At 49.5% G+C, this 22,332-nt stretch overlaps 4 protein-coding genes across 4 annotated transcripts in view; 3 read left to right on the forward strand and 1 right to left on the reverse strand.

Annotated features, from left to right (window-relative positions):
- Nucleotides 1-1,672: 1,672 nt before the first annotated feature.
- On the forward strand, nucleotides 1,673-15,582 carry wdr33 (WD repeat domain 33). Its single transcript, XM_061084525.1, has 21 exons — nucleotides 1,673-1,839; nucleotides 5,707-5,925; nucleotides 6,219-6,287; nucleotides 7,015-7,119; nucleotides 7,243-7,338; nucleotides 7,418-7,569; nucleotides 10,464-10,561; nucleotides 10,832-10,958; nucleotides 11,229-11,383; nucleotides 11,554-11,632; nucleotides 11,719-11,829; nucleotides 11,952-12,046; nucleotides 12,120-12,206; nucleotides 12,466-12,605; nucleotides 12,704-12,844; nucleotides 12,973-13,605; nucleotides 13,684-13,786; nucleotides 14,165-14,459; nucleotides 14,553-14,722; nucleotides 14,851-15,021; nucleotides 15,095-15,582. The coding sequence occupies exons 2-21, from the start codon at nucleotides 5,722-5,724 to the stop codon at nucleotides 15,271-15,273; spliced, it is 3,210 nt and encodes a 1,069-aa protein (XP_060940508.1). The 5' UTR covers nucleotides 1,673-1,839; nucleotides 5,707-5,721; the 3' UTR covers nucleotides 15,274-15,582.
- Nucleotides 15,583-16,527: 945 nt separating this feature from the next.
- On the reverse strand, nucleotides 16,528-18,081 carry sft2d3 (SFT2 domain containing 3). The gene is made up of 2 exons (XM_061084164.1): nucleotides 17,990-18,081; nucleotides 16,528-17,452 (listed from the first exon to the last, which is right to left on the reverse strand). Exon 2 carries the CDS (start codon nucleotides 17,366-17,368, stop codon nucleotides 16,718-16,720), a length of 651 nt encoding a protein of 216 aa, XP_060940147.1. The 5' UTR covers nucleotides 17,369-17,452; nucleotides 17,990-18,081; the 3' UTR covers nucleotides 16,528-16,717.
- si:ch1073-184j22.2 (dual specificity protein phosphatase 18) lies at nucleotides 17,960-21,237 on the forward strand. Its single transcript, XM_061084165.1, has 2 exons — nucleotides 17,960-18,283; nucleotides 19,542-21,237. Exon 2 carries the CDS (start codon nucleotides 19,551-19,553, stop codon nucleotides 20,193-20,195), a length of 645 nt encoding a protein of 214 aa, XP_060940148.1. The 5' UTR covers nucleotides 17,960-18,283; nucleotides 19,542-19,550; the 3' UTR covers nucleotides 20,196-21,237.
- Nucleotides 21,238-21,529: 292 nt separating this feature from the next.
- pex5lb (peroxisomal biogenesis factor 5-like b) overlaps nucleotides 21,530-22,332 on the forward strand; it is a 20,231-nt gene continuing 19,428 nt past the window's right edge. The window contains exon 1 of the mRNA XM_061084162.1: nucleotides 21,530-21,685. Coding sequence (XP_060940145.1) covers nucleotides 21,671-21,685 — 15 coding nt within the window. The 5' untranslated portion in view covers nucleotides 21,530-21,670. The remainder of the gene's footprint in view (nucleotides 21,686-22,332) is intronic.

Below are 22,332 nucleotides of genomic sequence, written 5' to 3' on the forward strand. Positions count from 1 at the left end.
AGCGGCTGTTAGCGGCTGCTAGCGGCTGCTATCGGCTGCTAGCGGGCTGTTAGCTAGCAGCTGTTAACTAGCGGCTGTTAGCGGCTGCTAGCGGGCTGTTAGCTAGCGGCTGTTAACTAGCGGCTGTTAGCTATCGGCTGTTAGCTATATAATATAAGGATTCTGATCGAATGCCCTCTAGAACATCACTTAAGAACAGTTCCAGTTCGTTTATCAGATTTATGTTCCCATCTGGTTCACATCCCGGGAAGTTGAAAATAAATTATTAAATATTATGAAGACACCTGATATTGAAATCCAACATGGCTGCTCTGTGTATCATCAATAGGCAGTAGTTTTGACTGTTTATTATCACTTCTGTCTTTAAATTTGTTTTGTCCAATAACTGTCTGTGGACGTGTTACCATGGTGTTAGTATGTAACACGTAACGTTATGTCTTATCAGGAACTAGTTTTGTTTACACTGGCGAGTCGACTAATTTAAACATTGTTCCATTCTTGTTCTTTGACTTCAGACCAAATATTCAAGGAACCCGGTGTGACGTCATTCCCAGCTCGGTGACACCAGCTCTTTCAAACTGTTTCCAGCTTTTCTATAAGAGGAAAAACAAGTTATTTGTTACAGTGTTGGGCAAGTTACTGAAAATTAGTAATTAGTTACAGTTACTTGTTACTTCTTATAAAAGTAATTGATTTACCTCACCAGTTACGGTATATCAAAAGTCATTAGTTACTAGGGAAAGTAACTTTTAAGTTACTTTTATGTCTGCTTTTTATATGTAATGAATTTGAACAGTACTGAACAGTCACACAATACACATATTATTTAGACCTATTTATTGTAATCAACAGGTTAACAGGCCTTCAAATCAAGCAGAAGTACAAAACTCCCTTTTAATACTTAACTTTATACAAAATAACTGTCTCAGTCATTTAACAGTGTTTTTTTTTACCACATTAGGCCCAATGAAATAAAGTGATTGGCCTACAGTATTAACACTAATTTAAGTAGAAATTTGTTGTCTTTTTAAGCATAGCGACTAACCTTGTGTAAATTTATAGTTTTATCTACTATCCGGTCATTTTTCAAAATAAAACGGTGTTTTATTTTGAAAAATTACCAAATCCTCTCCGTTATGACTCATAGTTTACGCATGTCAAGACGCTTGTCTCGGTCACGTCACTTTTTCGCTGAACACAAACCCACAGGGTATTTGTCGGACCCATTTGTCAACAGGTGAATCCAGCAGGTCTGGTTAAGAAGAAGATCGGCTGCTGGAGATCCACCGGTGTCCTGGATTAAAGTCACGACAGAACACCTTGAGATCGCCACAACAGCACATATTCAGGCTTCCAACACCTTTAATTTTTCAGTTGTTGGAATCATAAACCTGAGTTGAAGGAACCAGGGTGACGCTAACTTCCACCTGACCACAGTGACATCATCAGCACACTTTAAACCAAACATAGAGAAAAACTGATTCAGATCAACATTTAACAGATGCCACAAAAAAACCCAGAATATAGCAAAACAATTCACATCACACAAATAAACTGTCATAACTGGGATCAATGTCAAACTACAATTCCCAGAGTTCAAAGCGCGATGACGCCATGATCTCCCGCCCATTGAGAAAACGTCCCAGCATGCATTTCTTTGTGGCGGAGTAGAAGAAGCGTCAAGATGGCGTCTGTTGGAGGCTGAAGGGACCAGAGCTGCTCGTTCACAGCCCCACGCCGACTGAGAGCTCCGTGTTCCCGCAGAGAGCAGCGGCACGACCCGAAGAGGCCGGCGGCTTCATGACCCGCAGATAGCGGACTCTGCTGCGGACACTGCTGGTGAGTTCCGTGGCTGCGGCGCGTATTTGTTGCTATGACCGGGCCGCCATTTACCTCCGGCGGCCGAACAGAGGAGCCGGTTCCGTCCAGGTTCCGTCCGGCGGTGCGTTCACAACCCGGCGTGTGAGGCTCGTGCTGCGGGGACCGTGTCGAGCAGGACCCGGCCATGCAAGGCAGCGGCCGGTGGTTAGCCTGCTAGCGCTGTTAGCCTGCTAGCGCTGTTAGCCTGCTAGGGCTGTTAGCCTGCTAGACTGCTAGCCTGCTAGGGCTGTTAGCCTGCTAGACTGCTAGCGAACAGCCTGCTAGTGCTGTTAGTCTGCTAGCGCTGTTAGCCTGCTAGCGCTGCTAGCCTGCTAGCGCTGCTAGCGCTGTTAGCCTGCTAGCGCTGTTAGCTAAAGGCAGCGGGATCGTCGTTAGAGACGTTAACGACTTAAATGTTAACGGCCGGCTCCGGTGTGACCGCCGGGCGGCTCCGGGGTGTCCGCCGGCCGGCTCCGGGGTGTCCGCCGGCCGGCTCCGGGGTGTCCGCCGGGCGGCTCTGCTGATGGAGCTCCGTGTTTACTAGCCGCCAGCGCCCGGGAGCCGCGTGGTGTTGCTGTCCCGTCTCCCCGCAACGACACCGGGAATTGCGGGGAGACCGGGCGATGCGAGGGGCTTCTCCCGGTCTCATGTTCTCATCCAGGAGCACCTGGAGCCCGGGGACGGGACCCGGAGCCCGGGGACGGGACCCGGGGACGGGACCCGGAGCCCGGGGACGGGACCCGGAGCCCGGGGACGGGACCCGGAGCCCGGGGACGGGACCCGGAGCCCGGGGACGGGAGGGGACCTGGAGCCCGGGGACGGGAGGGGACCTGGAGCCCGGGGACGGGACCCGAAGCCCGGGGACGGGACCTGGAGCCCGGGGACTGGAGGGGACCTGGAGCCCGGGGACGGGACCCGAAGCCCGGGGACGGGACCCGAAGCCCGGGGACGGGACCTGGAGCCCGGGGACTGGAGGGGACCTGGAGCCCGGGGACAGGACCCGAGCTGTGAAGCAGCAGAGCGGGAATCAATTGAACATCATTGAACATGATTGACATGTGTCGTCATTAGTTCCTCAGTGAGATGGTGTCACAGGTGTTTTCTCCACGTCAGTCCCCTGATGGAACCCGACCACACGGCCCTGGACCAGCTGCTCCTCTGGACCTGGTGGAGGTCTGAAGTGTTCCCGTTGTGAAGGAGCAGAGCTGTGGCTCCTCACGACCAGAGAAGATCTGTATCAATACAAACCACGAGCAGGTTCATAGGTGCAGAGCCACCCGGCTGAGCTGCAGGAGACAGATGGAGACGGAGATGTTTTATTGTTCATCCTGTAAAGTTATGATGACAGGAGCTCAGTGAGGCTGCATCCACACCAGGTGTTAGTGTTGAACTGATCTGTGTTGACATGAGTGTTGCACTGTACACCGATACCAGAACGGTATCGTGATGAGCAGTCACACATGTTACAATAACTACTGTAGACCTGTATGAATGGCGCCCGGGCAGCGGCTGCGTGTGGTTCACATCGGCTGAAGTTCTGCTGCCAGCGCTGGTTTTACAAAGGTTTGTCTTAAAGGACCAAACGTCTGTGAGAGACACAGTGAGACGACTGTCCATCACATTGCAAATGTGCTGACGGATCATTTTCTCTGTTCAGCTGTGAACCGGACTCTGCGAGACCTTGAATCTGTGGAAGAGCAGCGTGGCAGCAGCGGCTGAACCGAGTCTGTTGCTCTGATGTGTTGACCTCGGCCTGGACATGAAAAGCAAGCGTCTCCGATGTGCAGTTTAAAAAAGAGCAGTGATTTCCTATTAATGCTTTTCCTGCGCTCCATGCAGGAGAGCCTGCAGATGATGTAGGGACAACCGACCCATCTTCTCAAATATAAGTCAAACGAGACATTTTCACCGGCGGAGCTAATACACCAATGTGAACAATTTTTTACTTGATTAACATGATAATGGAAACTTGTTATTCATATTTAATTAATCATCTCTTAAATACAAAGAAATCTGACAAGTATGCACTACAAGTCATTATTGCTAATCTGCCTTTTTAAAGTCCAACATCTCTTCAAAATCTCTTTCACAATATACATTTGTGAAAGCGCGTGGTCCATTAAAGTTAAAAGAATATATTTTAAAACGCAACAAAACACAAAGTGAAATTCAAGTATCTTTCTGGAGGAATTCACTGTAATTCAAATTAAACAGTTTATCAAAAACAAAGTTGAATGAGCCAAGTATTTGTATCTCCCGGTCCCGGTCCCTCCGCCGGCCCGGTGCCGGACGGGTCCCGGTCCGGCTCCCGGTCCCGCTCCGGCTCCCGGTCCCTCCGCCGGCCCGGTGCCGGACGGGTCCCGGTCCGGATCTCCCGCCCTGCTCAGTTTGAACGGAACCGGCGGAGTTGCAAAGTTGGTGAACTTGCCTGCGGGCGACTTAGAACTGATGCGGACCAGGGGAATCCGACTGTTTAATTAGTATCGGTATCGGATCGGTATCGGCCGATACTAAACCTCAGATATCGGTATCGGTATCGGAGGTGAAAAAAGCGGATCGGTGCATCCCTAGCGTGAGTCCATAAAACTCTTTTGGAGTTTCGGTTGTAAAGTGATTCCTGAAACATTTTCTCTGCAGCGTTTATTAGAATAACTGAATCAGCTGATGTGTCTTTGAACTGTTTTTTCTTTTGAGATTTAATCAATAATTTCTTTAAAATAATTAAAGGGACTCTTACCTTTGTTGCATTTGAGAATTACAGCACATTCAAATCATCCCGCCTTCCTCCAATGCCCCACCCCCTCGTTCCCATCCGCGGTGTTTTTTTGAAGAAACTTTATTTACAAGCAGACTTACGACCTACTGCCTCCGCGCACGCACGTGAGTTTTTGTTTACCAAAGCAATGGATTCGGTAAGTTATATACATTTACATTCACATATGATGACGCGGGCCCGAATGCGCCACAAGAAGCAGACGGAAAACCTGCATGTCCATGCAGCAAACAGACAGGTCTGTCGGCCAATAAGGTCCTTCGGTCCGAAGAATTTTATTGGTTGAAGTTTTCACTAAATATTATGAGAGTGAAATAATTGTTTGTTTTTACTCCTGGTGGGTCTGTCTTGCATTTTAGAGTGTCATTACCTTATTAATACCAATTTAACCTTATCCAAAAAAAGTGTAAACATGCAACAAAGGTAAGAGTCCCTTTAAGGCCACTTTTTTTTTTTTTTGTCTTGTGAGAATCAGTAACTGTTGATCTGAGCAGCGTCAGTCCAGAGAGTCTTTAGCATAGCTTAGCTTAGCTTAGCACAAAGACTGGAAGCAGTTGCAAAGTGTTCAGCGTCTGTCATGTGACCTTTGCTCGTGTTGATGAGAGAAACTGTTTCTCACCTTTTCCTTCACGTTCATTTGTTTGATCAGTTTCTAAACATCCTGTGGATGAATCCATCACGGAGCAGTCGTTGGTTTTAGCCCGAGTTGTGATGCACGTGGTTCGTATGTGAGCTTTGTTCACTAAGCTTGACTGTTTGCTTCAGATTTCCCCCTGACGCTAACTGATGGTAATAGATGTTATCAATGATGGATGTTGAGATGAATGTTCAGTTTCCTGGTTGCTGTTTGCTGACTCTGACCAGGATGTCTGAACAGATGAATGGTTCAGAACAGACTGAATCACTCGCTCTGGGTTTGTTCAGAGTCCTGGATCAGTTTGTGACACCTATTTATTTCACTGACATCATCTATGTTTCTGCTCAGGCTTCAGTAATGTTGATGAACTGAATCTGTATTTATACCAGTCTCTGACCAGTGTTTTGACCTTCCCACCTGGTCTCGCAACCTACAGGTTTGGCCCGTCACCATGGCAACAGACATTGGCTCACCGCAGCGGTTCTTCCACATGCCGCGTTTCCAGCACCAGGCGCCGCGGCAGGTGTTCTACAAGAGGCCGGACTTCGCCCAGCAGCAGGCGATGCAGCAGCTCACCTTCGATGGGAAACGCATGAGGAAGGCGGTGAACCGCAAAACCATCGACTACAACCCGTCTGTCATCAGATACCTGGAGGTGACCACCTGTTCAACTTGATTTAATAAACAGTGGGAACGCTCGTGTGCGATGTTGCAGATGTTGATTTAAATTAAACTTTATTAGTATTTCATCATGTGAGCTGGAGACATAACATCAGACACTTTACTGCTTTTCCACGGCTGGATGCTGTCACTGATTAACTTGCTGTTGTCATCCCCAGCTGCTTCAGTTTGACGTGTGTGATGTGTTAACCTGTGAATGTTCAGAAGCTGACCAATCACAGGCTGTGTTCTTCATCTGTGAGTGACTTTCTGTGTTTCTCTGTGCAGAACCGTTTGTGGCAGCGAGACTATCGAGACTTCAGAGCCATCCAGCCCGACGCAGGATGTTACAACGACGTCAGTATAACCAAACTAAGCATCCGTGTCATTACTAGATTTGTTTGTTAGCTTAACGCCTGTTTGTCACAGGAATCCCGATGTCAAGTTGGACAAACACTGAACGATCTAAGACAGTTTTTATCCAGATTGCTGAGGCTGACTCTTTTCAGAGTTGTAAGATATTAAGCTTCCTCGTTTGCCGTGCAGTGCACGAGGGAGCGATGAATTTCTCCCGACCATCAGAAATGTCTCAAACCTTTGGTCGGCTTCATCCCCTCGCTCAGTTGAAGCACAGCCATGAGTCAATTCCTCTCTTCGTGCAGGAAGTGGAAAACAGTGAAGTGAAGACTGTTCAGATTTGTCTTTTTAAATTTGCAGTTTGATTCTCACTGAACTGAATTCAGAAGATGAACATCAGCTGATTCTCACACATCAGACCTAACAAAAGAAATTTAAAGATAGAAACAAATCTAAACTATAATTTTTTTTATACTAAAAATTCAAGTTAATAAGAAGCATGTGAAAAATAATCCAGCTGCTTCGAGTCTGAATGAGAGAAACATTTGAATCATTATTATTCTACGGGGGTGGGAACCGTGAATGAACAGAAGAGTAACAGGAAGCTGTTGTCTCTAATTTAAATATTCACTTGTTTGCTCACATGATAATAAACTTGTATCGTGAAATCTTCAGTATAACATGAAACCAACACATTTGTTGAAGATGAACATTCACTGTGTTGCAGCTGGTTCCTCCGATCGGGATGTTGAACAATCCCATGAACGCTGTCACCACCAAGTTTGTCCGAACCTCCACCAACAAAGTCAAGTGTCCTGTGTTTGTGATCAGGGTGAGCTGCTGCATCTCTTTCCCTTCGTACAAAGGCTCATATCTAATGCTTTTATTGTGAATGAGCGTACGCAGATAGTGCAGAACACAAATCCCCAGATTAATGTGTGTGTTTCCTGCTCAGTGGACTCCTGAGGGTCGACGTCTGGTCACTGGAGCGTCCAGCGGAGAGTTCACTCTGTGGAACGGACTCACCTTCAACTTCGAGACCATCTTACAGGTAAACGCTTGCTCCAGACGACCTTGTGATGTGGTCAGCTGAATGGTAATGACATCACTCCCTCCTGTCTCCCCTGCAGGCCCACGACAGTCCAGTGCGTGCCATGACCTGGTCTCACAACGACATGTGGATGCTGACTGCGGACCACGGCGGCTACGTGAAGTACTGGCAGTCCAACATGAACAACGTCAAGATGTTCCAGGCTCACAAGGAGGCCATTAGAGAAGCCAGGTTTATACCCAATCTACCATTTTCTGTAGTTAACCTGAGTCTCTACCGCTTACGTTCGGCACTGCAGTACCATGCTGCAGCCACAAGGTGGTGCTGCCTCACCTCTTGCCATATGTTGTTGTGGTTGATTAATGACAGATGTATGTGTGTGCTGTTGCAACACTGCAGTGATCTGTTGTTGATATTTTGCCTGATGTGGCTGATGAGCTGTTTCTCTGTGTTGAATAAAGTCATCATTCATTTACTCAACATGTTTGGTAGGCCCAGTGGGGAGGGGGGGATTGACTTTATACAATAAAGTTTTAGCAGGGATCAATAAAGTGAATAAATAGAAGCTCCTGCACACAGTCCTGCTGCTGCTGTCCTGAAGGTCACCTGACAGGCGCCTGTAGATGGTTTAAATAAACTTTGAATCCTTCGAGTCTCACAGCGAGCGTTAACCACACCGCCGTCTTCCACTTCCTGTTGGTGTTTGAGAAGGAGACGATTAAAAACAACTTCCTCACTCAGTACGAACACTAGCCTACATCTCCCACAATGCAACAGGGTAGTCTCACTCCTCACCTCCACTGTTTAAGTTAGATGACTTCATCAGGTTGCAGATGACATCACACTCCCTCAGCAGAACCAGTACGCTGAGTGGAATGAGTCTAGGAACCATCACCTGTCTAATTCAAACTACATTACCCATGATCCTCTAGGCTGTCAGTCACAGGCTGTGTGGAAAGTGGAAGTCCACAGCTGCAAATGTGATCAGATTAAGACTTTGTTTTTACATTTTTTTTTTCTGGAATTATAGTTACGGTTTTATTTGATTTATAGTTTATATCTTGATAATTAGTTATTCTAACGAACCTTATGTTAAGATACAACATTTAGTGTAGTGTGATTATTATTTACAAGTTTAAACTGAGTTATCTGTGTTTGAGTTGCGCCCTGATGTTTCAAGAGATGTTGGCAGATGTCTGTCAAATTTGGCAATAATTATAAAATTGCCAATTCAGGAGTTAAAATCCAAACTTATGTTTTTTAAAAATGTTAAAGGTTCTTTTCTTTCTGAAAGTTTTAAAGGTTTAAACTTCATCACAGAAATAAGGACTTTAATTTGGTGTTGGTAGCTGTGAACTTCAACATCTCCTGCTTCCTCAAAACTCTGAGTTTGATTCAGGCTCACGTGTGACCTGAGCTCAGCCTGGAGGCAGAGAATCACCTGAGGTGGTTTCAGTCATTAAAACTCAAAAGGTTTAGTTTGTCCAGTCGGGGTTAAGGTTACTGCCTCAGAGAGGGCCGGCTCCCAATGCAAATATCACGTTTTTAAATAAAGTGCCGTTCTTGGGTAAAAAAACAAAGATTCTTACAAATCTTAAAGCTTAGCTTAGCACAAACACTGGAAGTATTGGGAATCCGTTAGCCTAGCTTAGCACAAACACTGGAAGTATTGGGAAGCCGTTAGCCTAGCTTAGCACAAACACTGGAAGCAGGTTAACTGTAACTTCGGCTAAACACAAGTTAAGGGGGGGCCTTTATACTCGCTAAGCACAAAACCTGACCAGTGGGAACTGTTAGCCTAGCTTAGCACAAAGATGAGATACAGGGAAATCTGTGACCTAGCAGCAGTATGCTCACATGGACTACACCCATATAGTTCACATGTAGCACAGTACACTTGCATGTAATACACACATGTAGGATACAGTAGTTTATAGTCCACACCACGCTTGCATGTAGTACACATGAAGTACACGTTACACTCGCATGTAGTATACAGTACACTCACGTTAAGGGGGGTGACTGACTGCATGTGTGTTTTATTTACTCTATTTAGTGAAGTTCCCCTAGTTGTCCAGCAGGTGGAGACATTTAGACATGTTAATATTCCTGGTCTCTGTGAGGTCATACATGATGACCTCACATCAACCAGTGTGATTCATTCAAACATGTTGAACACGTGGTTAAGTTTCATTAATTGTGATTAAAAGTATTTTAACTGAAGAAGCAGACGCATGTTCTCTTCCTGATTGGTTCTTATCAGTCACATGACTCTCGTTGAATACAAAGCGTTAACACTTAACCCCAATTCTGGAATCTACGCTGTAGCTCCGGTGAACCTGACGAGTAGACGTGAACCCTTGGTAGAACCTTTGGTAGAACCCTTGGTAGAACCCTTGGTAGAACCCTTGGTAGAACCCTTGGTAGAACCCTTGGTAGAACCCAGGTCCTCTGAGGCCTGTAGCAGAACGTGTCTCTGGAAGCTGCTGCTTCGCCTCAGTAGTTTAATGGCTACAGACCAACTCCTCCGTCTTTGTTTTCTTTATTGCAATTCTTTAAAAACAGTAATTTCCCTTAAACATCTATCAGCTCCAACTTGAGATCAACCTTGATCTGAAACCAGAAGAAACAACATAGAAGCATCGAAACTCTACAGCCACTAGTGTTGGGTTGTGTAACTGTAGAGCAACGCACACTCCTTCATAAACTGAATGCTCACAGCGACATGTGTAACTACCACACAAAACCACACAAACCACGTATCAGCCTCAACTGTCAGTAACGGTTCCAGCTCGTCGTCACTCAGAAATCTGCTCTCTCTCCATCGCTGTCCCTCGTTCATAGTGTTTTCTGTAACTAAGCAACCAACTGCAGAGTAGACTATCTACTTCCTGCTTACACCACCAGTCTGACAGGTCATGTGACTTGTGGATGTAGAGTTACTGGACTGAGGTGATGGTGGTTGGTTGGTCAGTGAAGCTCTCACAGTGGAGTGGGGGTTTGTGACTGTTTCGGGTGACCTCTGACCTCCAACCTGTTCTGTAAATGTGTCTACCAGGAAGTTCATGTCCATGTGATGTCCCATTTCCTGTCTGTTGTCGGTAACAGCTTCTCGTCTCGTCCAGTTTCTCCCCCACAGATAATAAATTCGCCACCTGCTCAGACGACGGCACGGTTCGGATCTGGGACTTCCTGCGTTGCCACGAGGAACGGATCCTCCGAGGTACGACCCTGCCCCCCCGGCCTCACGCCTGAGGGCAGAGACCCGTCATGTGACAGGAGGACCAGGGACTGTTAATGATCATGTGCTAAAATTAAGAAAATGTATTTATATATTGGCATGTTAAACATATCAATATGTAATTGATCCTTATTGATTCACATTTAACAACCTACACGATGGTAACGTACGTGTGTGTGTGCATGTGTGCGTGTGCGTGTGCGTGTGCGTGTGCGTGTGTGTGTGTGTGTGTGTGTGTGCGTGTGTGTGCAGGTCATGGCGCTGATGTGAAGTGTGTTGACTGGCATCCCACTAAAGGCCTGGTGGTCTCTGGCAGTAAAGACAGTCAACAGCCAATCAAGTTCTGGGACCCCAAGACTGGACAGAGTCTGGCTACACTGTGAGTACACACACTTCACATACACACAGTAACACACACACACTTCACAAACACACAGTAACACACACACTTCACATACACACAGTTACACACACTAAAGGAGGACTTGCACGTTTTGGTAACACTCAGGTGAAGCCCGAGCCAATCAACTCAGGTTCCTGTGAAAGAGGAACTCGAAGTGGAACTCGTTTGACCTTTAACCTTTCTGCTGTAGTCAAATAATGAAACCAGATCATTCCGCCCTCACCCGCTGGCTCTCTCTCTCCTCAGCCACGCCCATAAGAACACGGTGATGGAGGTGAAGTGGAACCTGAATGGTAATTGGCTGCTGACGGCGTCACGTGACCACCTGTGCAAACTGTTTGACATCAGAAACCTGAAGGAGGAGCTTCAGGTGTTCCGAGGACACAAGAAGGAGGCGACGGGTGAGAGAACAAACCAATACCACACGGCCTTCCATATCACAGGATGACGTGAAGGCTCCTCAGACTGAGGCCAAATCATCTGGGCTGCCCCCTGGTGGCTGGCCACAGTATAGACCTCCTGTATGTTAGAGTCTGAATGATGTCTGTTATTTCTGGTTCTATGTTCCCAGCGGTGGCCTGGCATCCCGTCCACGAAGGCCTGTTTGCCAGCGGAGGTTCTGATGGTTCTCTGCTCTTCTGGCACACTGGGTAAAAATGACACAAACACACTCGCACACTCCCATGAGGTTGATCAATGTGTTGTGTACTCAGGTGTTTGTTGTTGTTGTTGTCAGGGTGGAGAAGGAGGTGGGGGGGATGGAGATGGCTCATGAGGGAATGATCTGGAGTCTGGCGTGGCACCCGCTGGGTCACATCCTGTGCTCCGGCTCCAACGACCACACCAGGTATACACACAATGTCTGAACCACGTCCTCACAACACACGTATTTCCTGTACACAAAGTGGCCTGTGGACGCTTCATTGAAACACCTGCTGCTGTCACACTCACATCTGTTTTTATTTTCAGTAAATTCTGGACGAGGAATCGACCCGGAGATAAGATGAGAGACCGTTACAACCTGAACCTGCTGCCGGGGATGTCGGAGGACGGCATGGAGTACGGTGAGTGTCCGAGGAGCCGACGCAACACAAAGGTTGTGACTTCACAGCTGATGTTTGTGCGTTTGTGTTTCAGACGACATGGATCTGAACAGCATGGCCTGCATCCCCGGTATGGGGATCCCCGAGCAGCTGAAGGCCGCCATGGAGCAGGAGCAGAGCAGTAAGTCTCATCCTGGACCTCAGAGTATTTCAATGTTTTATCACATTTAATCTCCAAACCTTCATATTTAATCTGCTCAGTTGAACTAATTTCCTGTTTAAACCGGTTCTTGTTTCATCATTTTCTGTCTCGTCAGCAGTAAAAACGCATGATTTGCACTTTATTGGGTCTAAAAACTCAAATGTTCATGTAGTCAGATGAAGTATTGTAACACAGTAGTGTCATGTCGGTGTTGCTCAGCTGGAACGTGTGTCTCCAGGTAAGGAGGCCGCCCCGGAGGTGGAGATGTCCATCCCTGGTCTGGACTGGGGCATGGACGAGGTCATGGGGAAAGACGCCAAGAAGGTTCCTCAGAAGAAGGTGCCGTACGCCAAACCAATCCCGGCCCAGTTCCAACAGGTAAGCAGCCGAGCAGCAGGTCAACATCTGGACACGTCCAGAAGCAGCTGAGTGTTCACTGTGACCTGTGACCTGTGACCTCTCACCTCTCACCTCAGGCCTGGGCCGACAACAAGGTTCCTATGATGCCGCCTGGAGATCAGTCCAAAGAGCGGAAGGTGGAGCAGAAGCTGGAGGGGAAGAAGAAGACTCAGGCCGACATGGAGCAGGACATGTACAACAACCCTCAGCTGATGGAGGTGAGAGGCTCCGCCTTCTTTTGGAACAGAACAACCACTCATTTGAACATTAACACTAAAGTAAAACTCATCGTCACATGAGTCACCTGCAGACAGAATCTCATGAGACCTTGTGTTGGTTGGTGCAGCAGATGAAGATGGAGCGGATGAGCTCCGACGGGGGCATGGGCCCCCCCCCACAGCCCCCCTTCCCTGGCCCGGGGGGCCCTGCAGGTCCTGGGGCCCCCATGCCTCCTGGCCAGCAGGGGTTTCACCCCAACATGCCTCCTCAGCAGATGCCCCCCCCCATGGGCCCTGGAGGTATGCAGCCCCCGTTCATTCCCCCCGGACAGATGGGCCCCCCCTCCGGACCCCAGCCTCACCAGGGGCCTCAGGGCATGATGGGACCTCCAGACATGCAGAGACATCCTGGCCCTCATAGAAACATGGGTCCTCCAGGGCCGCACAGCATGGGGGCCGGCCCCAGAGGGATGCAGGGCCCTCCTGGGGGGATGATGGGCCCCCCCCCTCGGGGAATGGGTCCAAGGGATCCTCAAGGACCTCCATCTCAGGGGGGCATGATGCCACCTCAAGGAAACATGATGGGCCCCCAGGGGCCGATGCAGGGTGGAATGATGGGCCCCCCACCCAGGACACACAACAACATGCCAAACAATTATGGGATGGGCAACATGCAGGGGCCCCCAGGAGGGATGCACGGACCTCCAGGAAACATGCAGGGGCCCCCCGGCAACATGCAGGGGCCCCCGTACATGCACCAGGTGAGTCTGTGACTGATGTGGAATGTTGATGATCAGCCGGAGCAGGATTTGAAGGTTCTGATCATGTGGTCTTTGCAGGGTCCGAACTCGGGACCAGTGATGCACGGGATGGGCCCTCAGGGGTCCCAGGGTCCGCAGGGGTCCCAGGGGTCCCAGGGGCCCCAGGGGCCCGGCAGCAAAGGTGAGAGACAGATGAGTTGGTGCCGGTTCCACTTCAGCCTCAGACACACGTCACCACATACACTGTCTACCACTCCAGGCCTCCACTGTATGAATACAACTATGGCACTTATTAAATATTAATAAGAAGCTTGTCAGTGTGAGTCCCAGATAACAAAACATCAGAATCTTAACACAAACTGCGCGAGTGAGTTTTAAGAAGATCATTCTTCTCAGGAACAGTTGGTGAAAGTTCAAATGTTTCTATGTTCTAATCTGATGTTTCCATCAGGAACATTCTGATCAAATTATGATCATTTGTCTTCAGTTGATATTTGACCAACACTGAGATTTGATTGTCAGCTTATTCTCATGATGTGAACTGGCTCTTCTCCTGCAGGAGACCCCCGGGGGCCGCCGCCCAACCACCACATGGGCCCGTCGGACCGCCAGGGTCCCGGACCCGACCAGGGAACTGGGCCGTACTGGGACAACCAGCAGGGTCGGCGTGGCCCACAGGACTTTGAGGGAGGCCAGGACTTTCACGGCAGAGGAGAGGAGGGCTGGAGACCAGGACCAGGATACCAGGGGGGGGGAGGACACAGGGGGGGGGGGCACCGAGGAGGGAACGGAGGGAACTGGGGTCCTGAGGACAGGTTCAGCGGAGGAGAATTCAGAGGACGGAGAGACGAAAGGTCAGATGCTTTCCACTTTACTCCTGAATGTGAGACCTGTAGTAACTCGGGTCTGAACCGGTCTGAACTGGTCTGAACTGGTCTCTGCTTCAGGTACAGAGGGGGAGGCGGCCCCGGCCGGCCTGGAGGGCGTGGTTACCCCGATGCGTACGGCGGCCAGGAGGAGGGCTTCGACGGCCCGGAGGAGATGGGCCGAGGCTGGGACACCGGAGGCAGAGGGAGACCACCTCGAGGAGGAGGAGCCCCCCGAGGAGGAGGAGGAGGTGAGGACCCCTGACCCCTGACCTCTGGTTCATCAGAGGTCACTTTCAGACTTGTCTCCGTCTCAAACCACATTATTGTATTTTTTTCCCTCACTCTTATTTTGGCGGTTTTGTCTTCGTGTGAACAGGTCCGGATGGTTACCGGGACGCTCAGCAGATGCATGATGGGTCGTCACCAGCTGGTCGTGAGCGCCCGTCGTCCCTTCAGGGGATGGACATGGCGTCTCTGCCCCCCCGAAAGCGCCCATGGCAGGATGGACCAGGAACTGGAGAGCGAGAGTCCCCCGGAGCTGACGGAGGTTCATATTTTCATATAAAGATGAATGCGTAGCGTGTTGTGGAGGAACGTGTCTGAAGGTCTGGTCCCTGCAGGTCGCCCCCCCCCGAGGGAAGAGGGCAGCTACGGTCCGTCGGGCCGAGGTGGACGAGGAGGCTGGGGACCCGGAGGACCAGGACCCGGAGGACCAGGACCCGGAGGACCAGGACCCGGCCCCCGGAGGGGGGGGCCACCACCCAGAGGAGCACTGAGGGGAGGCGTTCGGGGCCGGTAGTCCCGATGGAAAAACTCCCATGATCCTCCTGGTCCCTCCAGACCTGAGCCCACACCCTGACCCCCCTGGACTGATGAGTGGTCATGTGACACACAGGTGTGCTGCTGCTGTAGAGAATGGTGGCTTGTGATTGGAGGGACTGAGCAGGTGACATTTTAATGTAATATACTGTAGAGAAGCTCCGCCTCTTTTATTTCACCCAATCTTTTGTCTTCAGCTTGTTTGTCGTTTTTTGTAAAAGATTTCTATGTTTTTATGTCTTCACCGTTCCACTGAGGTGGACAATAAAGATTCACACTTCAAACTTCATGCTCGTGTTCACAGAAAAGATCTTTAAAGAACAGTTCAACGTTAGACGTCTTTATTACACCGTCGCCTCCAGAAACATGTAGAAATATTAAACTATATCTTAAACTTTGTATGAATAATAAAATGTCTCATAAGTTACTTTAATACCCTGAGTACACTCGGGTGAGTCGAGTGTCACTGACGTGAGATTTGTTCAGTCAGCTGATCGTTGTGAAGCTGCTTTCAGGTCAAAGTGTAGAAATCTAAATGATTTAGGATTTGTTGCATCAGACAGATGTTTAACATCTGCACACGTGATGACACGTTCACAGCTGCTGTCAGTCACATGACCCCGGCTAACATCGTGTTAGAGGACGGTGAGGGGAGACAGGTGAGTGAGGTGAGACAGGATGTGAGATGGGTGAGAGTGAGGTGAGACAGGTGGTGAGATGGTGGGTGAGACAGGTGAGAGACAGATGAGGTAAACAGGTGAGACAGGATGCGAGACAGGTGAGAGTGATGTGAGACAGGATGTGAGACAGGTGAGGTAAACAGGTGAGACAGGATGTGAGATGGGTGAGGTAAACAGGTGAGAGTGAGGTGAGACAGGTGAGGTAAACAGGGGAGTCAGGTGAGACAGGTGAGGTAAACAGGGGAGACAGGTGAGACAGCATGTGAGACAGGATGTGAGACAGGTGAGGTATACAGGGGAGTCAGGTGAGACAGCATGTGAGACAGGTGAGGGTGAGGTGAGACAGAATGTGATTGAGACGGGTGAGGGGAGTGAGACAGGATGTGAGGCAAACAGGTGAGACAGGATGTGAGACAGGTGAGGTAAACAGGTGAGACAGGTGAGGTATACAGGTGAGAGTCAGGTGAGAGTGAGGGGAGACAGGTGAGGTAAACAGGTGAGACAGCTGAGCCCTCCAGCTGTTTACATCAGGTGATTGATCAGGAAACATGACGTTAGTTTTTAATTACATTTTAATATGAAACAATCAGATCCATCTCAGTCATGTGACCGGATCCGACCAATCAGCAGCTCGTGTCCGGTGTTTGCGTCACACCTGCTCCTGGAGGAATGATCTGAAATCTTGGTCCTTCCGGTCCGGGGCAGCGCGCTGACTCCGCCCCGGACCTGGCGCTCGGTCCCCGGTCAGATCGGAATGGTTTTCCCGGTCACGGTCCTTTTGATGGCGGAGGCCGCCATGCCCCCCATGAAGCGGATCCCGGCGCTGCCCCCGGGCAGCAGCGACACCACGGCCCCGGCGATGAGCGCCCCCTGCAGGGCGGCGCCCAGCGCGGTGAGCGCGGTGCTGTGGAGCCGCAGCGCCGCGTACAGAGTCCCGGCCAGGGCGAGCAGGTAGGCGGCGGCCGCGGGGGAGCGCGGCAGGCCGGCGAGCAGGCGGCTGGGCCCGCGGAGCAGCGCCGCGGCCAGCAGCGCGAACAGCGAGCCGAGCGACCACAGCAGCGCGAACTTCCGGCTGTAGAGCAGCAGCAGCGGCGCGTACAGCGCGGACAGGCCGAAGCACAGCGCGGAGAAGCCGGCGAGCAGCGCGGCGCCGAGCAGCCGCTGCCGCCGGCCCAGGCCCGGCAGGCACGGGTCCGGCTCGGAGGACCAGGGCCACGAGAAGCCGCCGCTGGAACCGGAGCTCGGTGCGGACCGGGGGCTGGACCAGCGCCCGAACCAGCTCCCGGGAACCGGCTCCGGGTCGCCGAGGTCCACCGCGGTGCTGGAGATGGTCTTCGCTCCGCCGGCCTTGGACTGGGTCAGGTAGTCCTGGAGCTGTCGGTTCAGATCCGCCATGACGGAGCGAGCTAACAGCTAACTGCTAGCACCACCGGCTTCTTCGCTTATTCTTATGTCGACTTCCGGCTGCGTGGTGCCCTCCTGCCCCCCAACGGTCAGATAGAGAACTACATGTTAGAACACAAACCGGTGATGAGTTCAGGTACGTCAGGACATAGGGAAGCTGTGAGCAGACGACGCCGAAACACTGACTTTTATTTTAATTATTCTGGTGTAATCAATGAAATGAACAGCACTCGGCCCGCTGTGCTTCAGTGAGTGACCTGCCTGTGCTCACAGGGAGACTTTAGCTTGGTTGTTCTCAAGTGTTGGTTTTTCAACAGCACTTGAAGGCACCACCATAAATGAAATGTATGGGCCAAATGTCTGTAATCTGTAAACACACAGGAACGAAGAAGAAGAAGAACTGGTGCTGGAAACTAGGACAGGAAATGTGATCAGTGAACTTTAGAGGCTTAATCACGCTCGTTGTGCAACAGGTATAAAAGTCCGTGTGAAACACATTCCGTGTCTGGATTCCTCAAAGCTCCTGGCAGAGAATCTGAATCAAAGATTGACCTTTGACCCCCCCCCCCCCACAAACACACACACACACACTCCAGTGACCTAATGACTCACAACAGCAACTTTCAAGTAACAACACCCGACGCCTCCGTCAGTCAGAAGTGACGAAGACTCCATGACTGAGAATCTTCATGTGTCAGGTCACATGACTCCAGCTGTCCATCCAAGAATAACCCTTCAGGTGATTGGCTGGAAGACTGGCACACAACCATCTACAGTGTGTGTACTGAGCTTACACAGGAACCAGCTGCCATGGTATCCCAGCATGCATTTCACCCCGGCAGCTGAAGAAGGGAGCAGGTCGTACGACGGATCAAAAGTTCACAGACGTGAACCTGGAGACGACGGGTGAGAGCGATCAGCTGACTTCAGTTTCCAGTCTTTGTGCTATGCTAGGCTAACAGTTTCCCCTGTCTCCAGTCTTTGTGCTATGCTAGGCTAACAGTTTCCCCTGTCTCCAGTCTTTGTGCTATGCTAGGCTAACTGTTTCCCCTGTCTCCAGTCCTTGTGCTATGCTAGGCTAACTGTTTCCCCTGTCTCCAGTCCTTGTGCTATGCTAGGCTAACAGTTTCCCCTGTCTCCAGTCTTTGTGCTATGCTAGGCTAACAGTTTCCCCTGTCTCCAGTCTTTGTGCTATGCTAGGCTAACAGTTTCCCCTGTCTCCAGTCTTTGTGCTATGCTAGGCTAACAGTTTCCCCTGTCTCCAGTCTTTGTGCTATGCTAGGCTAACAGTTTCCCCTGTCTCCAGTCTTTGTGCTATGCTAGGCTAACAGTTTCCCCTGTCTCCAGTCTTTGTGCTATGCTAGGCTAACTGTTTCCCCTGTCTCCAGTCTTTGTGCTACGCTAGGCTAACTGTTTCCCCTGTCTCCAGTCCTTGTGCTATGCTAGGCTAACAATTCCCCCTGTCTCCAGTCTTTGTGCTATGCTAGGCTAACTGTTTCCCCTGTCTTCAGTCTTTGTGCTATGCTAGGCTAACAGTTTCCCCTGTCTTCAGTCTTTGTGCTATGCTAGGCTAACAGTTTCCCCTGTCTTCAGTCTTTGTGATATGCTAGGCTAACAGTTTCCCCTGTTCCAGTCCTTGTGCTATGCTAGGCTAACAATTCCCCCTGTCTCCAGTCTTTGTGCTATGCTAGGCTAACTGTTTCCCCTGTCTCCAGTCTTTGTGCTATGCTAGGCTAACAGTTTCCCCTGTCTTCAGTCTTTGTGCTATGCTAGGCTAACAGTTTCCCCTGTCTTCAGTCTTTGTGATATGCTAGGCTAACAGTTTCCCCTGTCTCCAGTCTTTGTGCTATGCTAGGCTAACAGTTTCCCCTGTTCCAGTCTTTGTGCTATGCTAGGCTAACAGTTTCCCCTGTCTCCAGTCCTTGTGCTATGCTAGGCTAACAGTTTCCCCTGTCTCCAGTCCTTGTGCTATGCTAGGCTAACAGTTTCCCCTGTCTCCAGTCTTTGTGCTAAGCTAAGATATCAATCCTGGACATTTTTCATGTTATTGACATATGGTTTTTGACACAACTGATAAGACATGAATAATCAATCACAGATAACTGATATTGGCGTTTCCGCCTGGTCCCCAGTAGTGAACTAACCGCAGTGTGTTTCCTGACAGGTGGGCTTCATGTCCGTCTCTCAGATCACCCCCACCCTCTTCCTCGGCAGCGCCGACGCCCCCCTCAACGCAGCGCTGATATCACAGAAGGGCATCACCCTGATTGTCAACGCCACGCTGAGCCACACCTGCCCCGCCTACCCTGGGGTGGAGTGTGTCCGGGTTCCTGTCTCTGACTTACCCAGCGCTCGCCTCGGTGACCACTTTGACCGGGTGGCAGACCGTATCCATGGCAACCGAGCTGGAGGAACCCTGGTGCACTGTGTTGCGGGTATGAGCCGTTCTCCAGCGCTGGTGATGGCGTACCTGATGCGCTACAGGGGAGTGACGCTGTGCCAGGCGCACCGCTGGGTGCAGGAGAGTCGGCCCTGGGTCAGGTTGAATACCGGATTCTGGGACCAGCTCCTGCATTACGAGAAGCGTCTCTACGGGAAAAACACCGTCAAAGTCGCCACAGTGGATGAGAGGTCACTTCCTCCCCCCCTGACGGCGAGGACACAGAGGATGACGAGGTCAACGCCACCGCAGCAGCAGAGGAACTGGTTAATGCTGGTACCCAGGTCACTGATGGCAGGGTCACCTGTGATGTCACGAGGTCCGACACCAGGAAACAATTCAAGAAGAAGAACGAAGTTCAGCAGCGTAAAAGTCTGAGCTGTGAGCGCCATGGTATCTGAAACATCTTAGAAACAACAACTACCCACAATGCATCTCCTCCGCGGACGGGCTGGCGGAAGCTTCGAGTGGTCGATGACTTGAACTGTGTTCGGGTTCATGAGAAGAGTTCATTGAACGCCGCCCTCTGGTGGTGCTAACACCATTTTAACTTGACTGATTTAAGTGTTTATTTATAAGTCTCATATTTTCTCTGTCATCACGCCTTTATTTCCCACATCACCACACCTCACTGCTAGAATGCTAACTCATGCTGAAAGTAACGTACATATTACAGCCATGTTGCTGTTGCCTAGCACCGGCAGGGCCGCAGTGAACAGGAAGTCTTTTGGTTTGTTGTAAATGTTAAATTCTCACAATTAGTCCGGCGCCATCTTGTTCTTTTCAAACCAGAAGTAGCCATATTAGGAGGAGGGGGGTGGAGCCCGACTGATACCTCAATGACACGCCCACTTGCCACCAGCACATTGGACACTACCAGCTGTCAATCACACTGTGGACCCCCCCAACACATCCGGTGCTTTATGGTCTGTTTGACTATATGATCATAATTCACTAAATGATCATCAGCTGTTTGAAGAAGACTTGAAACTAGAGACTGAGACAGAAACTCCTGAATGTTTACTGACGTTATAAAGTGAGAAGTCACTTTCTATAGAAGCTACCAGTGGAGTCGCCCCCTGCTGGTCAGGACACAAGACAGGTTTCAGGGCACATCTACATTGCCTTCACTTCACATTTTTATAACCTTTATTTTTCAGAAAGTTGACTTCTTCACACCGGCAGAAAAACAGTAAAACTGAGAAATGTTAGTTTCTCCCATTTGATTAAAGATTACATTTTTCAAAATGAAGAAATTGTGTGTGTGTGAGAATTTTCTCTTCTCCAACATCTGGATGAACATCTGTCCAGATGTGCTTCATGTGTCAAGTATTCAAAAAGTGATGCAAGATGTTTTCAAAGTAAAACAATGTATAGAGAATCCAAGGTGTTCTTAAATAAAATACTTAATATAAAAGTCTGGTGACGTCATGTGTCCTGGTTCATTTTGTCTCTGAAAAACGTTTTGAAATTCATTAAATTTATCTTTGTTTCTTGTGTTGACTCGAGTTTGATCTTTTCTTCATGTTGCGTTTTTATCATTTCAGTTAATGTCCGTTTCCGCTAAATGACCCTCTTATTGTGAAAAGCCTGACAGGAAGCTGGACTCGGAGCAGCTCGGTTTGTTTTTATCCCGTCCTCCACCGGAACACCGCGACATGACAACCGGACCCGACGCGTCCGCAGCTCCGGTGACGGGACAAAGAGGACCGGGACAAAGGGACCGGGACAAAGAGGACCGGGACCGGAGCTCAGACCTGGGGCTTTAGAACCGAGCGGCGCGGTGCAGCGGACCCGGGCTGCGGTGGACTCCTGGCGGCTGCAGCTCCGCCTGCGTCCCGCTAATCTGAGACATGTACCAGGTCCAGGTGAGTCTCCTGGTTCCGACTGACACCTGAACACAACACACAGTTTAACACATGTCACACATGTTCTAATCACATGTCACACACGTTCTAATCACATGTCATACATGTTCACACATGATTTAATCACATGTTCATATATGATTTAATCACATGTTCACACATGATATAAAGATGATCAGTGACTGTATGTATATAAATGGGCATTTTGTCCTGTATTTACAGTGTCACTGAGTCTCAGGGGAAACTCTCTCATACAAGAGATTAATTATACATTGAAGCTGTCGGATTATAAATATCTAAACTTCATGGGGTCAAATATTCTCCGTCAGTCACAGTCGACCTCAGCTCAGTTTCACCCCCATGTTTTATTTCTAACATCTGAATCATCAACACTTCAAACTCAGATTTAATAAGTGTTTTTCAGCATAACACAGAAAAATTGCTGATGTTATTGAAACATACAGAAACATGTCTGATTCTGTTCAGTGGCAAATCCAAGAAGTTTATCTTCACTCAGTTACCGTAAAGCAGCAAAAAGATAAATCTGTTCATTTCAGTTTCACATTAATCTTCATCTTTGATTTTGAGGTTAAATATTTCCAGATCCATTAATTTCATGCTGGAATGTGTTGGTTACAGTTTCATCA

Source organism: Limanda limanda, chromosome 13, assembly GCF_963576545.1.
Source record: "Limanda limanda chromosome 13, fLimLim1.1, whole genome shotgun sequence".
In the NCBI taxonomy this organism is placed as follows: Eukaryota; Metazoa; Chordata; class Actinopteri; order Pleuronectiformes; family Pleuronectidae; genus Limanda; species Limanda limanda.

Coding starts and splice junctions, on each gene's coding strand:
- si:ch1073-184j22.2 (XM_061084165.1), top strand. CDS start 19,551: ATGTCCGTCTCTCAGATCACCCCCACCCTCTTCCTCGGCAGCGCCGAC.
- sft2d3 (XM_061084164.1), bottom strand. CDS start 17,368: ATGGCGGATCTGAACCGACAGCTCCAGGACTACCTGACCCAGTCCAAG.
- wdr33 (XM_061084525.1), top strand. CDS start 5,722: ATGGCAACAGACATTGGCTCACCGCAGCGGTTCTTCCACATGCCGCGT. Junction 10,959..11,228: donor GGACAGAGTCTGGCTACACT/GTGAGTACACAC, acceptor CTCTCTCCTCAG/CCACGCCCATAAGAACACGG. Junction 12,207..12,465: donor CATGGAGCAGGAGCAGAGCA/GTAAGTCTCATC, acceptor GTGTGTCTCCAG/GTAAGGAGGCCGCCCCGGAG.